The sequence below is a fragment of the Chelon labrosus genome (genome assembly GCF_963514085.1).
Source record: "Chelon labrosus genome assembly, chromosome: 3".
NCBI lineage: Eukaryota > Metazoa > Chordata > Actinopteri > Mugiliformes > Mugilidae > Chelon > Chelon labrosus.
Window position 1 is genome coordinate 21,303,389 of NC_140339.1, and position 15,865 is coordinate 21,319,253.

The following is a 15,865-nucleotide window of genomic DNA, read 5'->3' on the forward strand; positions in this document are numbered from 1 at the left end:
CTTGCTGGAGATGTTGTTGTGACTGTAAATGTCACCCAGAGGCAGACAGGGGTCGTTGCACCGCTGTCACCCTGCCTGTGCTGCGTGCTACTGGGGGAAAGCTGCACGAGAAAGGAGCGCCATCTTCTGTCCAACCTCTGTTATTGTGATCTATTGATCTTTGTCCCTTTGATCATTTGGTAGCTCATCAGAAAATTAAAATTAATTAAAATAATAATAAATTAATTAATTAATAAAAAAAAGGTTAATTTATTAAATAGGTAAAACTGTTATTGTAAAAAAAATTCAACACTATCCGTTAAGCCTGCCTTTGATTGATTAGTCATGCCTGCTGAAACCGGAAGAGGGAGTCTCATAGTCGTTAAAGTCAGTTGTCCAGAGAAGGCGTCTGTCCTTCCTCTTTCGGTGTTGTGTAACATCAGTACTTCTCAACACTGCTAACCTCTCTATCCAGGCCTCGTTATCCGAACCAGTTCTGCCTTATAATGCAGAAATCACAGCTATAAATATTGTTTTATGCACCAATAATAGATCAACAGTGCATTGCAGATTCTCCCAAGCATCCTCTGGACCCAGACTTCAAGGAGGCAATTAACTATACCTAGAAATCACATTTACAAAACGGGCTTTACTGTAAAATAATTTATTTCATACACTATATCTTGATACACATGTATTATTGCTTACATGTATTGAATTAGACCAGGCGCTTTAATGACATTTGGACGCATAATTTCAAGAAAATGCTCAAAAAAAATGCACATGGCCAACACACAATCACCAAGTCTTCAATCTGTTCAGAGGTAAAGCAGTATATAAAGTCAGGCCAAAACACCGTCACTCCTCAAAAGAAGAGCACTGATGGTGTATACTAAAACCCCACCGCATTTAATTTCTCATGTGAAAATCCTTATTTAATTATAATTACAATAATTATTTAATTATAATTAATTATAATTCACAAATTATTTTCGATACACAGCTAACACATATCATAAAACATGACATTTCAACGCTCAGACAAGCTTATGCACACGCAATGGATATACAAAAATATACAAGACTTGATGCTATACAGTGAAAACCTCTCACTTGCAATGCCGCTCTCCTTAACATGGCGGTTTGTAAAGTTAATACCAGTGTTGAATAGCGCAAATGCCGTCACAATATGGTGCATTAGCAAAATTTGCAGTTGTATCAGTACATGCAAGTTTTTTCCTCCGTAAGGCGCTGTTGCATTCAAAAAGAGATTTAACCAAATATTAAGACCTTTATTCCAATTGAAGTTAAATCTTTTAATTCCAAGAAACATTATTTCTGCTCCTGGTTACATGAAAGCTGTACTGTGAAAGTTCAAAAGGAACCCAACTGAATTTCCATCTCAAATTTCAACTCATTCACAGTTTTCTTTTTCCAACCATCCTTCATTTCAAAAGTGGCCATTTCAGTCACACTATTTATGATCCTTTCTTAAATAATTTACTTTTTTTTTTTTTTTTTTGTATGTATCTGTGTCCCTGTTACATTTCATCATACATTATGTTACTCTTATATATTACATCATCAGTATACATATGTAACTTTTATGTTTATGTTGCGTATGTCTACATCTGTGACCTGTTTGTCTAGATTTTAGGCCCACCCCTCTCTCTGTGTGTTCTCCAACATCTCCTCGTAAAGCCAGCTTTGTGTAAACTCCTGGCTCTTGTCCATCAGCTGGAACAGTCGAAGATACTCCTCTGGGTAAACGTGTCCTGTCAGTATGTCCTCATGCATACCCATCTCTGACAACAACTTACTTCCGCTATCTGGAGACCAGAGACTAGAAAAAAAAAAAAAAAAAAGCACAATAAGTAAGAGGAAAATAATCTCTGCAAACTGGAACTGCCATAATATTACTGTAGCATGTACAGTGTATTGCTACCGTGAACTGCTTACTTGAGCCTGTCGATGAGCTTGGCCTTCCTTTTTGCCATGCACTGTTTGATCATCATCAGCAGAGCTGAAGCATTGGAGGGAGTGAGGCCGGCTGAGAACAGATCAGCCCGTGGACGCAGGCGCACCAGGCACAGGTGATCATTTGGAAGCTGAGGAGGATGGCGGACATGTTATATTAAACAGATGGTACCCTTCAAGTTTCCACTTCTGTTACTGATCTTGCTCTTTTCCTTACCTTGCCTTTGGTGTTTGGTACGCTGTGTTTTGAAGACACAAATGACTCCCAGGGCTCCTGCGCAGACAGAGATGAGGAGGATTAAAACTGTAAGACTATTTAAATTAAATTTCCCTTTTAATGTTGAAAATGTGTATGGACATGATTCCAGAAATCGATTTTTGTTTTTATATTCTTTTGTTTTAACACATCTGCATAAACACTGAGATTCTTTGCCACCCTCTCTCACACTGTACCTTGTGAAGCAGTTCGATATCACAGGCCATCTGCCAGAGGACACTGAAGGCTCTGTAGTGTGCCATTTGACCAGGACGTGCCATTATTTTCTGATGGAGAAATAACTGTGTTAAAGACTTTCCACAAAGATCAAATAAAACGATAGTCTCACTCAGCATCAACAAGTGGTTGTGTTGTCAGCATGGAAAAGACAATTCAGGCCAGATCACCATAACCTAGTGCTCTTGTCAGACCAGATTTTTTTTGTGTCCCTAGTAATCTGGTAACAAGTGCCCAGCATCTGTAATGCAAATGCGTCACAAGCTGGCATTCGAGATTCCAATCTCAGTTTCACATTCTGTATACAAATAAACACCAAAATTATTTCGATAGACTATTTTAACAGCGGCTCTCTCTAAGAAATTGAACCGTGTGTGGTTTTTTTTTTTTTTAGAACTGATGAGGAAACTCCTACAAACAAGCACAACAGTTGAATACGTGGTCCTTAACGTGACCTAGGATGGGTTGTGTTTTCACACTACTTAAAGAATATGGTCACCACCTCCAAACATCAGATCTCACATGTGTCCCCTATGAGTCCTGGGTGTATTCACATTTGTACTTTAGGCAGTCCTGTTGCCATTGGATTACTCAGAATGCATTCAAATAACCAGGTCTGATCAGGGCCTGTGGTTCTACTGACAGATGCAGCAGTAACCAAACATAGACACAAGTAACACACCAATCAACAGATTAACTGAGGGTCATGTGTACAGTTATACATGTTAAAATAATGTTCTTTTACCAGGTATTCCCTCTCGCTTATGAAGAGGTTTAGCTCCACTCTTCCATATCTGTAGATAGACAGCCGTTCAAACAGAGCATATATCATCTTCAGCAGCTGGCTACGCTCATTGTGCTGGGGCATGATCCCCACCACCTTCACGGGGACGTCTAGAGATGACACACATAACAGTACATTACAAAAGCACACACTTTAAAGGGCTAGTACCATTCACACCATTTCATTGGTTCAGTGAAGAGTGGTCACGTTTTAATAATTGTCTACATTGCAAACGGAAATGGGCAAAAATATGACAACTTCAGATCAATTGACAGGGATGGTAAAAAAACCAAAAAAAAAAAAACCAACACAATGCCCAAAAATGTAAGTTATAATGAAATATCTTTACCTTCAATATAGCTGTGTTTTGTATGAGAATTATTTATTATCTGTAATTCTGACCAGCACGTTCTTAATCTCTCTATAGTAAAATAATGGTAACTACTGTCTGAAAGAAACCCGACTTTGCATGTACTAAGTACTGTACGTGTGTGAGAGGCAATTTACAGCATAGCAGTATATTAGCCTTGCTGTCTCTATTTACATGTATGTAAATATGTGTCATTTTTTCTCTCACCATCAGTCCAAGAGGCTTCTGATATTCCCAGGTCAGTGAATAGATTTTCAGTGGTCATGGCTGGGGGTTTCATGAGGCCCCCACCAATGGGATCTAGTTTGAAGAAGTCACAATGCAACACTTCCAGCTGACCATCGAGATGACCTTCCAGCGCCTACAACACAAAAACATGGATTTATTTATTAACTTAACTGGTACATCAGTGAAACTTGATGCTACTTCCAACTAGTCACGCTGCAGTTTGCGCCTACATCTGTCCTAAGTCATATAATATACACTATATTACCAAAAGTATTCGCTCACCCATTCAAATGATCAGAATCAGGTGTTCTAATCACTTGGCCTGGCCCCAGGTGTATAAATTCAAGCACTCAGGCATGCAGACTGTGAAACAAGACATTTGTGAAAGAATGGGCCGCTCTCAGGAGCTCAGTGAATTCCAGCGTGGAACTGTCATAGGATGCCACTTGTGCAACAAATCCAGTCGTGAAATTTCCTCGCTCCTAAATATTCCACAGTCAACTGTCAGCTCTATTATAACAAAATGGAAGCGTTTGGGAAAAACAGCAACTCAGCCACGAAGTGGTAGGCCACGTAAAGTGACGGAGAGGGGTCAGCGGATGCTGAAGCGCATAGTGCAAAGAGGTCGCCGACTTTCTGCACAGTCAATTGCTACAGAGCTACAAACTTCATGTGACCTTCAGATTAGCCCAAGTACAGTACGCAGAGAGCTTCATGGAATGGGTTTCCATGGCCGAGCAGCTGCAGCCAAGCCACACATCACCAAGTGCAATGCAAGGCGTCGGATGCAATGGTGTAAAGCACGCCGCCACTGGCCTCTAGAGCAGTGGAGACGCGTTCTCTGGAGTGATGAATCACGCTTTACCATCTGGCAATCTGATGGACGAGTCTGGGTTTGGAGGTTGCCAGGAGAACGGTACATTTCAGATTGCATTGTGCCAACTGTGAAATTTGGTGGAGGAGGAATTATGGTATGGGGTTGTTTTTCAGGAGCTGGGCTTGGCCCCTTAGTTCCAGTGAAAGGAACATTGAATGCTTCAGGATACCAAAACATTTTGGACAATTCCATGCTCCCAACCTTGTGGGAACAGTTTGGAGCGGGCCCCTTCCTCTTCCAACATGACTGTGCACCAGTGCACAAAGCAAGGTCCATGAAGACGTGGATGACAGAGTCTGGTGTGGATGAACTTGACTGGCCTGCACAGAGTCCTGACCTGAACCCGATAGAACACCTTTGGGATGAATTAGAGCGGAGACTGAGAGCCAGGCCTTCTCGACCAACATCAGTGTGTGACCTCACCAATGCGCTTTTGGAAGAATGGTCAAAAATTCCTATAAACACTCTCCTCAACCTTGTGGACAGTCTTCCCAGAAGAGTTGAAGCTGTAATAGCTGCAAAAGGTGGACCGACATCATATTGAATTCTATGAGTTAGGAATGGGATGGCACTTCAGTTCATAGAATGAGTAAAGGCAGGTGAGCGAATACTTTTGGTAATATAGTGTATGTAGTGAAGACTTGTAGTGAATTTAATAAAGTGTTTTTGCAGAACATTAACACAATGACAATGGCACCAAGTCCCTAATTTTTTTTTTCTGTGAAATTGCGTCATGCAATTTGCTCAGTTATGATGAAAAACATGTTTTGGAAGGTCAAAGGTCACTGTGACCAAAATCGAATCAGTTCATACTTCGATACGATGACTAGAAGCTAATTTAAAAAAAATAGGTTAGAGAACTGGTACACTGTGTAGATACACAAAGTTGTACATGTTTGTGTTACCTGTAGATCATGTAGGAAGGAACTATCACTCTCGAGAGCCACAACTCTCTGAGCGCCAGCATTTAACAGTGTCTTTGTCAACACTGCAGGACCTAAGAAAGACAGAGACAAACAACCTTTTAATGACAAGGTAAGATAAGAACAATACAGACAAAAAAAAGAATAGATTAATTTACACAACAACAACACTTGACACTGTACAAATACATACCCGGGTTGCATTCAAAGATAACAGTTTTAGCATCCTGTAGATCAGACCCTAGATGCTGTGTTACCAGATTAGCCATGTCGGGATCAACTATGAAGAATCTTTTTCTTTTAGAGGCCTGAACACGGCGCAGATTCTCTTCAACCTCCCCAATGTCCAGGAAGTCATATCGGCACAGAGGACGACGCTGGCCCTGAGAAAAGACATATATACTCCCAAAGTGAAAACAAGATCACTGTGTGTTTGTGATACGTTGAGAGTCCTCGTCTTTCTGTTTCAGTATTTTAATATTTAGGTATGGTGCAGAATCTCAAGACTTGTCTGCACACATTCTCCGCATGTGGTTTAAATAGACGAGGAACCCTGAGCATAGCAGTAACAGAGTATCTAACTAAAGAAGAGCGTAGATAAGAATAGAGCAAAACAGGGTTAACTTGTGAGCTAATCAAAGTTAGAGTGAAATATTAAAGCCAGACCAGATCTACTACATGTGTTGGACAACTTGATAATCAAGAAAAATAGTGGAATAAAGCATGCTATGAAATAAGATTGGCCAAAAGGAAGATGATAATAGAGCAGAATCAATGCTGGAGGTTGTATGTCTCTCAACAAGGCTGTCAATTTAGACTGCAGTGAGAAACGTACATGACAACGATTGAAAGGAATCAAGCAACCAAAGAAAACTGCCTACCTGTATGGCTACAGCAGACAAGTTCCTGTGTGTAAGTGCGGATGAGGGGGAAGTCTTCTCTGCACGAGGCTGTTGGGAGCTTGGACCAAGCACTGGTCGACCGGGACCCAAAGACAAAGAGTCTAGGCTGTAGGCCCTTCTATGAAGCAAAGGGGCTCCAGGAACACTGAGGCAAGACGGACCCACAGGGGCCAAAATTGCCTTGCGCACACAGGATCGACCCCTAATAGTCTGGCAGCAAGCAGATCGCAGCATCAGCTCCACCACTCTACAAATCTGAGAGGACATGGTGGACTAGAGGACAAACGGCTACAAATGGAGGAGGAGGAAGAAGATTTAGGGATGTCAAGATGTCACGGCCTAGAGGATATGAGAAGAAAAAGGGAAGAGAAAGAAAAATGATTTTCTAGAACAGATATTTCAGAAACATTGTTTACATTCACTATCGTTCTTTAAAATGTTAGTATAGCAGTTGTTAAGTCTTTCCCAAAAATCATTTATGCAAACTTCTTAGAAATTCGTGTGTCTACGACAGTACACTCCGTCCTTTAGCACGTGTGTGTGTGTGTGTGTGTGTGTGTGTGTGTGTGTGTGTGGTGAGGGTCAACGTCTGCCGTCTTGACCTTATCCACCTCACTGCAGAGTTCACAGTCAAAGTTCATCAGCTTTCCAAAAGAGACACACCACATGGTGATATGCTTTCTGTCAAACGAACGTATTCGTTCTCCTAATTATATCGACGTTGTTACCCGAGTGGATTAGCCATGCGCTAACGTCACTCAGCTATAAAACAAAACCGTGATTAAACGGGAGAAACACAAACTTACCTCACTGCAGATTATTTTATATTTCCCAATTTGATGACATCGCGGCTTTAAAGTTGGATCCTGTCTGTCTACGCACCGGTAAAACTCCGTGACATTGAGCCCTTAGCATCCTGACCCTCCGTATGATGTTTTCGCAACTCTCGTGGTGTTTCAGGCGCATCTGATTGTCGTCATTGGCAGACGACTACTGCGATGACCAATCAGAAACTCCAGGAAGTAGTCGGGCTGACGTCCAAGGCTAACATCTAAATACTAACAAAACAAACGAAATGCCACATAGGGCATGCATTGTTAAACAGATATAATTGTACCTCAAGTAGAAAATCATAGAAATTAAAATCTATACGAATGATTTCAAATGAATTGGTTCGGCCGCCAAAAACTACCGCTCTTGTCGGAAGCGTGTTAACATAATTGTGCTACGGAAGTAGTTCAAGGAACGGTGAAAAGCGCACGCAGTCTGGCTCTCTCCTGTCAGTCAGTAAGACTGTGTCCTGGTGAGAGGATCGTCGGTGTCGCAGTGAGCTTCTTCATTCTGTCTGTAGTGTGCTGTCACCATGGCCTGTGTTGAAACATCCTCTAACAGGCCGTACCACCTGGTCATCTTCGGAGCCTCTGGGTTCACGGGACAGTTCGTGGTGGAGGAGGTGGCCCGCACTGTGTCCGAGGGTCCGAAAGGGAACCTGAAGTGGGCCGTGGCTGGCAGGAGCAAGCAGAAGCTGGAAAAAGTTGTGGAGCAGGCCGCTGGAGTCCTCAGTATGTATCCGATCAACCCCATAATTTGTGCATTTAAAACCAGAATGTTTCTATAAGTATTTCCGAAACAGGGTTGCACTGTAAAATATTTTGTTAAACTCAGACAATGCAGGGATATTAAATTTAACATAGAATCGCCTTAACTAAAAGATAAAAATGAAATTAGAAAAAAGACAAAGGGAAATTATCTAACTGCGACACAAGATGATTAAGCTAACAGATGATGATAAGCTTGACATGATTCTGACCCTTTGACAGAAGTCCCAAGTGCAGGAGATGTTGCAATGAAAATCTGAAGCCCTGTCAGAAGTCAAAGTACCTTACTTATTAATTACTCTTCTTATCGTTTTGCCAACCCTGCAACCCTAAAGTATATATTTTAGCAGCACAGAAAAGCAGGAAATCCTGCCATCTGAGAGGCTTTAGCTCGGTAGCTTTTATCTTAAATTATATTAAACCTAAATGATTACCATATTGGGAAACTGTCAAGGAACGTTAGGTCCTTCCTTCCTTCCTGCTGCTGTGAGGCTGTACAACCAAGCCTGCTCCTCGTAGAACCACTGTTCTGTTTAAATTGTTGTTATATTTGTATTTATCTAATGTTTTACCTTTCTATATGCTGTTGTAACATGGCAAATCTGACCACTGTTAGATAAATAAAAGGATTATCTTATATTTGTAGGCAAATCAATTAATTTGCTAATGTTTCACGTCTTAAGAAATGCAAAAATGAATGTAATTAATTTGCTGAATGGAATAATTAATATTTTCTAATACATTTGGTATGACACAAGTTTTCCATGTTTACAGTATACCCCACCCCCAGATCAAGACCAGCTATCTGTTCTCTAGTTAGCGCATATCTCCAAAGGATTAGGTGGTTATTTTGTTGTCCCCTCCTGTTGAGCTTTCTCTTCAGTGTACAACAGCTGACGGAACATACCAGCTCACTGTGCAGTCCCCATCCATCACAGCGCACACACCCTGACAAGTCAACTAGTCCAGTTCATGAGTCAGGGCTGAAGGCTGCCAGAACAGAAATATGTTCAAAGACCTTATGCTGGACATTTGACATATGTGACATATATTTGACATATACAATTCATTTATTCATTGCTACTAATTGATTGTAACTTGAAATCCAGTGCCAACAAGTCGATTTGTTAATTTCAAGCTGCCACACAGACATCGCTACTGTAGATGTGACGGTTTACTGCTGTGTATGACCCTAAAATGTAAATGTCTAAGGACGTGTGCTGGCACTTTTGTTTGTCTTAAAGGGACCTATATCTTATCAGAACAAAATTTCCCTTCGTTCTTCATGCATAGATTTTGGTCCAACTGTTGCTCATTGCGTTATTCAAATACGTTACCAGACTTGAGGACCTGCTTTGCATCTTTTATTGGGTTTTTGTGTAATCTTCGTGGTATAATAACAGTAACCATGCTGAGTTAACTGATGGACAGTGAAAATAAACCAGGTCTTTGGACTGTAATATAAACAAATAATATAGCGTCATGGATACTTATTTATGTTAACTATGAGCTCTGAATTCTGACAGTCTGATGGTAGGCGTGGCATGTTTGGATTGTAGCCACATCATGTGTCTCTGTGTGTGTGTGTGTGTGTGTGTGCAGGTAAGCCTGAGCTGAGGACAGAAGTGGACATCATCGTGGCGGACGTAGAAGAACCAGACTCCCTTGCGGCCATGTGCAAACAGGCTGTGATTGTTCTCAACTGTGTGGGGCCTGTAAGTAGACGCGTCCACAGAAATGTGTGTGCTTGTTTGTCTTTGACACACAGAACTTGATCGGCCTCATAACATAAACTAGTCTTTCCCCACTTGGTGCCAATGGTTTCCCATTGGCATGATGGTATCTTCCTTTGGCACCAGTTTAACCTCTCAATCTATCTCTTTCTCCTCCTTTTTACTCCTCCTCCTTCTTGCTCCTCTCCCTCCCTCTCTCTGACACACATAGCAGCCTTCATTTACATAATGAAAGCTGCTGACTTACAGCACACAATAAGTTGTATTGTGGTACGGTCAGAATGGAGAGTAGGTTTCCAGTACCACTGCAGTCGGTCTTGTGCATCATTCAGGTTTGTGTTTCAAGCCAAATTCTTCCACTACAGTATCCACCACTGTTGAACACAGACGCACTTTTCCAGCTTGGTTAAAGCTGATGCACAGAGCTGAAGCCAAAAGGACTGTTTTGTGTTTCTTCTAGAGTCATAATTTCCTGAATAAACATACTTCTTTTAAGAAGTGAGGGTTCCCATCTTGTTGAAACACCGGGGCACCTCTGTGGAGGATTTTAACATATTAAGTGAGCATAGATGAAAAGAAGTGGCTGGCAACTTGATGTGGTTTTTCTTCAGACTAGTGCAGAAATTCAGCAATGTCATGGACTGTAAATCATGGGCTTTGGTACAAATTAGGAGAAAAGTGGGTTAAAATTATAAAGGGTATGTGTGTACCTCTTTGTTTCTACAGTACAGATTCTTTGGCGAGCCAGTGATCAAAGCCTGTGTGGAGAATGGAGCCCACCATATTGACATCAGTGGAGAGCCTCAGGTATGTATAGTATTGTAACGTATAGTTTTATTTGTCTTTTCTTTGTTGTTTTTTTTATCTCTTATGTTAATTTAAGGAACACTTTGATATTTCACCCCCTTAAAATAAATGAAGCTCTGAACTCAAACATACCGTATATACAGTATTTAATGCTGAACTACACGGATGTTGAATAAATTGACTATCCTGCATTATTACTTTTTAATAAAAAGTCTGACTTTATTCATAAGTGTGTTCTCAGTGGACTCTGAATCGATTTTGCCCTGCAGATGCCCTGACATTCAGCTTTGAAATTGCTTGTGTTTGGATTAAATAGGAGACGTGCTGAGTTTCATGCTGTAGCCTGTTAGACAAGATTATCTCTCACTTGGCCACATGGTAGCAACTGTTCCCTCACTGAAATACAAACAGCACGTTGACAACATGACTTGTGTGTGTTTTGTGCTTGAGTCAGTTCTAAAGTTTCTCTGAAAACATCTCGCCACTTTCATTACATCAGGACAGAACTCGTTTCAAAGGCAGCTATTTCTCCTTCTCTATATATGGCTGTAAGTGTTCTTGAATTTAATAAAACATAAACTTATTAAGGTGTGTGTGTTGTTTATATGTGCAGTTTTTGGAGAGTATGCAGTTGAACTACCACAGCCAGGCTGCTGAGAAAGGTGTGTACATCATTGGGAGCTGTGGATTTGACTCCATTCCTGCAGATATGGGTGTCCTCTACACCAGGGACCAGTTCAAGGGTATGCACATATTCACATGGACACATCTAATGTACACACAAAGTTAATGCAACGGTTACAATGGACTTTCCATGTGTCTTCTACCAAAACCTGGTGTGTATGTTCATCCACAGGTACACTGACTGCAGTGGAGAGCTTCCTGACTGTCGGCTCAGGACCTGATGTATGTAACTACGTTACCCAGAAGTCCAGCTTGTTGTTGATCCTTGCTGACACAGATTGATCTATCCTCACCTCCTCATGCTCATTTCTGTGCAGCTACTTCTAATATTTATATGGCATCACATATTTTTCTCCTCATCTCAAATTTGTCTCATTTATACTGTTGTTTATGCTCTTTATGTTTTCTGCCATCCTCTGTTAGGGCGCGTGCATCCATGACGGCACGTGGCAGTCAGCCATCTACGGTTTTGCCGATGGCCAGAAGCTCCAGAGTCTGAGGAGGAAGTTTAATCACAAACCTCTCCCTGCTGTTGGAACCAAGCTTAAACGCAGGTACGTAGGGACAGTAGTTTCTTTTAGGGCGTAATTTCTGTGCACATGGTACGTCAGTGGCTCAAAGCCAAGTGCTTTTACAGTAATACTTTGTAGCTTGATCGTCATAGGGAAGATGGTGACGGAAAGGAATATTGATATGAGTGAATGAGCAGGAATACCAAGATTAAAAAATGAATTGACCTAAAATGAAAGGTTTCTTTTTCATAAATACATAGAATAATTAAATGTATTTTATTTGTGTATGTTACATTTTGAGTGGCAGTTTAACATTGAAAAAAAATAAAGTGAAAAGTGTTAAGTTCAGACATATTTTTGTTATAATATCTACAAGCCATTATATACACTGATATTTGATTATACAGTAATGATATTATTAACCTGCTGATGTGTCTCCATGACCTCATGCTACTGATTGCCTCACAGAGTATCAGGCCAGTAGTATATTTTCACAGCACATGTCTCTATATGTATCTGCAGGGGAGCGTTGTTCTTCAGTAATGAGATCCAGCAGTATACGCTGCCCTTCATGGGCTCTGATCCCTCCGTGGTGAAGAGAACCCAGCGCTTCCTGATGGAGGAACATCAAGCCACACCGGTCTGTCTTCACATGTGTCCTCTTTACACAGACTTTACTTGTGCTTAATTTCCACCGCTGATTCCCTTGTAAAATGGATTCCTGATGTACTTATAGAGAAGCATCATGTACACCCAACTGTACTAAATAATGACACACAATGTTATCTGGTGGCACATGGCCTTAGATGGTCCAACAAAATCATTTCACTTTGATATTTTGTGTATTTAAAGCTTATGGGTGCAGTAAACAGTCTTCTTTTTCATATTAAGATGCCACCAACACAGTGCAGTGTGTTTATTACTGCCTGTTCTTGTCAACCTCAGGTCCAGTATGGAGCGTATGCAGGAGTAGGGGGGCTGGGGAGCGTTATCAAGTTAATGTTCGCTGGTATGATGTTCTGGCTCTTAGTCAAGTTCAGTTTTGGACGCAACCTGCTCATCAAGGTAAACTGACACATCTTCACAAATAATGCACGTGACATAATACATAATTCACAACGGACCGTAACTGAACTGGAAATATTTGTGTCTCTTTTCTGCACCCACGTCCTCAGTACCCAGAGTTTTTCTCCTTCGGATTCTTCTCCAAGGCTGGACCAACAAGAAAGCAGGTAAAGTGCTGCAGCAGCTTGTTAAAACAAATCCTATTAAGATAAAGGGTTCTGTGTGCTCATAAGAAGATGCGCTGTGTATGTTATTTGTGTGTCCATTTGTGCATTAGATGGAGTCTTCATCCTTCCAGTTTGCCTTCTACGGACAGGGCTTCTCAGAGGAACAGGACCCCTCCCAAGGAAAACCTGACGCCAAGATCCGAACACTGGTTCAGGGACCAGGTAACATGGAATTAAAAAAACCCAAAAGACATATAAAGTTTTGACCTTGATGCAACAAACTCGCATAAAACCGCTCGGATGCTTGTTATTTACTGGTTGTTGGTAGTTTATTCATTTTCTATTAGCATTTAACAGAACAATATTGTAATAAAAAACATTATTGCAGGTTTCCAGACTGGCCTTTCTCAGGAAATTGTGCCTTCAAAGTCTAATTAAAGTTATTCTAAACGTCTCTCTGTTATTATTCAGAGTGTGGATATGTGGCCACGCCCATCGCCATGGTCCAGGCTGCCCTGACCATGCTCAATGAGTGCAAAGCCTTGCCCAAGAAGTGAGTTATCACACCCCACATCCACTGGATGGAAATGACTTCACACTCAGATACAGCACACACCATGACCTCAATGCAACTTGTTACCATGCATAATTTATTTGTTCTAGTTTAATGTGGTGTTGGTAGAAAGGTTTTTGATCATCTGAACAAATATTGCTACAGCTGTGCTACTGTGGTGAGAAATTAATCCAGTTTTGTTGTTGTTTTATTTTTAATTTGGTTCTTCTCACTGTTTGATCCATTTTCCAGGGGAGGAGTGTACACTCCAGGAGCTGCTTTTGCGAAGACCACACTCATCGACCGTCTCAACAAGCACGGCATCCAGTTCTCAGTCATCTAAACTTCACCCCGCGCCCCTCCGTGATGCTATATTCCAGGTTTTAGTGAGCACTTACTAACAGCTTAGCAACATCTGTGGAGTTTCTAACCTAAAAAGAGAGCTGTTTGATTACGAGAGGCACAAACACAGGCGGGATACGCTCATTTAAAGTGCTGACATCGTTTCTGATGCTGCTTTTTTGCATTTTTATCTTTTCATTTCATCAGAAATTTCCTCCCTTTGCCTTGAATGTGCTCTAAACATTCTGCCTGTAAAACAAACAGCACATTTGTGGCGACCAGCTGTGTGTAAATGGGTTCAGCATGATCGTCCACCAACGCGATTATCTCTAATGAAAGAAGAATTTGGGACTGAATTTGGAGCACTCCATGTCTTTAAATGTAGACAATAAATAAGAAAATACGTAAAGTTGTGATTTGTATTTGTAATTGGACTAAAAAATGTTAGCTGTCCTCCTTCTGGCAGTGTACTCTATTATACATAAAAGGATGAAGTTATTATCAGACCAAAGATAGCTCGGTGACACTTTTTGAGGACACATAAAGCTGTATTAATAAATTGAACACATTTTCTAATGGTACTAAAACAAGCTACTCACACATTCATGTTGGAGTCTATTCAGGCTTTAAACTGGAAAAAACACAAGTTTAAAATTTCACATTCCCTTCTGTGTTACTACGTAGTTACAAGATTTTGACTGTAATTAATTTTCTGTTGCTGGGTAGAGGGTAAGTAACGTTGGTAGAAACGAGTACTACAGCTGTAAAAAGACCTTCTAGGAAACCTATACTGTCAGCTGTAAATGTTAACTTTCTTTAAGTGTTCTACAGTAGCATCGTATGTACAAGTACATTACTAAGTAGCACTGACATGATAGTCGGACATGCTCTGTTCTGCTTCTGTGGCGTAAAGTTGTCGAGGACAGGACGCTGCTGTGTATTCATACATGCTTGTCTTTCCTGGCATGTCAAATAAAATCTTGATTTCCTGGTTTCTGGCAGTTACAAGTTGGACTATCACTGAATAATTTTGTTTTCTTGAATGTTTGTTGTTTAGGTTCACCTAGATATCCAAACATTTGCTTTTGGGTCAGAACAGAAAATCCATTTGGCTGCTTGTGGACCAAACGGTGTGAAACGGTGAAGAGCTTTTTGTCGCTCCTAACGGCGGCCGAAATAGTTTCACCCACAAAGCGATAATGTTGATCTCGGTGCAGATTGTTTTTCATATTTGAACATATGTGCACGTGACAAGCTGTTTTTGGGGATTTTTTATTTTTGTGTGCTTTGCTTTGTGTGAACATCCTAAATAAAGCCAACCCTGCAAATAATTACAAGTCTGTCTTTTTATCTTGCACAAAATATATATATAAACATACTATATATACTATTCTGAAAGCATTTTGAAATGCTGTAACACTAACCTGTCAGAATTACTTTGTTGCCACACTCCACCCAGAGCTCTGCGATGAACGGACCAGCTACTACTGGACCTCCCAAGATCCAGGCTCAGAAACAGGGGTGATGGAGCCTTTTCGGTGGTGGCCCCCAAACACCAGAAACTCACACGACTCAGTCTGTTAGTGACCAGATACTCATTTGCAATTAGAGGAATTTGTTAATATTGACCTGGGTCGTGTCCTGTTCTTCGAGCATTGTCAGTACTCTAACAACCCATTAATGACTAGAAACTCTCCAGACTCAAAGCGTGAAACTTTTTTTGGGACAGGTGTTAAGGCTGTGCGTCAGAGACGTATTCCAGTTTTACACAGATTTACTCCTCTTTCAAATCTTCTGTCTTCTCAGGCTAAAATGTGTCCTGTGTCAGATGACTGCTGAATTCTGAACTGTAGAGCTGGCTCTCCTGTGCT

At 40.9% G+C, this 15,865-nt stretch overlaps 2 protein-coding genes across 2 annotated transcripts; one reads left to right on the forward strand and one right to left on the reverse strand.

Moving 5' to 3' along the window:
* Positions 1–363: 363 nt before the first annotated feature.
* tfb2m (transcription factor B2, mitochondrial) lies at positions 364–7,477 on the reverse strand. The gene is made up of 10 exons (XM_084541614.1): positions 7,340–7,477; positions 6,513–6,872; positions 5,825–6,014; positions 5,614–5,705; positions 3,811–3,964; positions 3,195–3,343; positions 2,410–2,499; positions 2,174–2,230; positions 1,939–2,087; positions 364–1,822 (listed from the first exon to the last, which is right to left on the reverse strand). The coding sequence occupies exons 2-10, from the start codon at positions 6,798–6,800 to the stop codon at positions 1,633–1,635; spliced, it is 1,359 nt and encodes a 452-aa protein (XP_084397740.1). The 5' UTR covers positions 6,801–6,872; positions 7,340–7,477; the 3' UTR covers positions 364–1,632.
* Positions 7,478–7,589: 112 nt separating this feature from the next.
* Positions 7,590–15,325, forward strand: LOC311485416 (saccharopine dehydrogenase-like oxidoreductase). Its single transcript, XM_084540808.1, has 12 exons — positions 7,590–8,095; positions 9,734–9,846; positions 10,591–10,671; positions 11,285–11,414; positions 11,528–11,577; positions 11,779–11,909; positions 12,390–12,507; positions 12,813–12,932; positions 13,043–13,099; positions 13,210–13,321; positions 13,571–13,652; positions 13,905–15,325. Exons 1-12 carry the CDS (start codon positions 7,897–7,899, stop codon positions 13,993–13,995), a joined length of 1,284 nt encoding a protein of 427 aa, XP_084396934.1. The 5' UTR covers positions 7,590–7,896; the 3' UTR covers positions 13,996–15,325.
* The last annotated feature ends 540 nt before the right edge of the window (positions 15,326–15,865 follow it).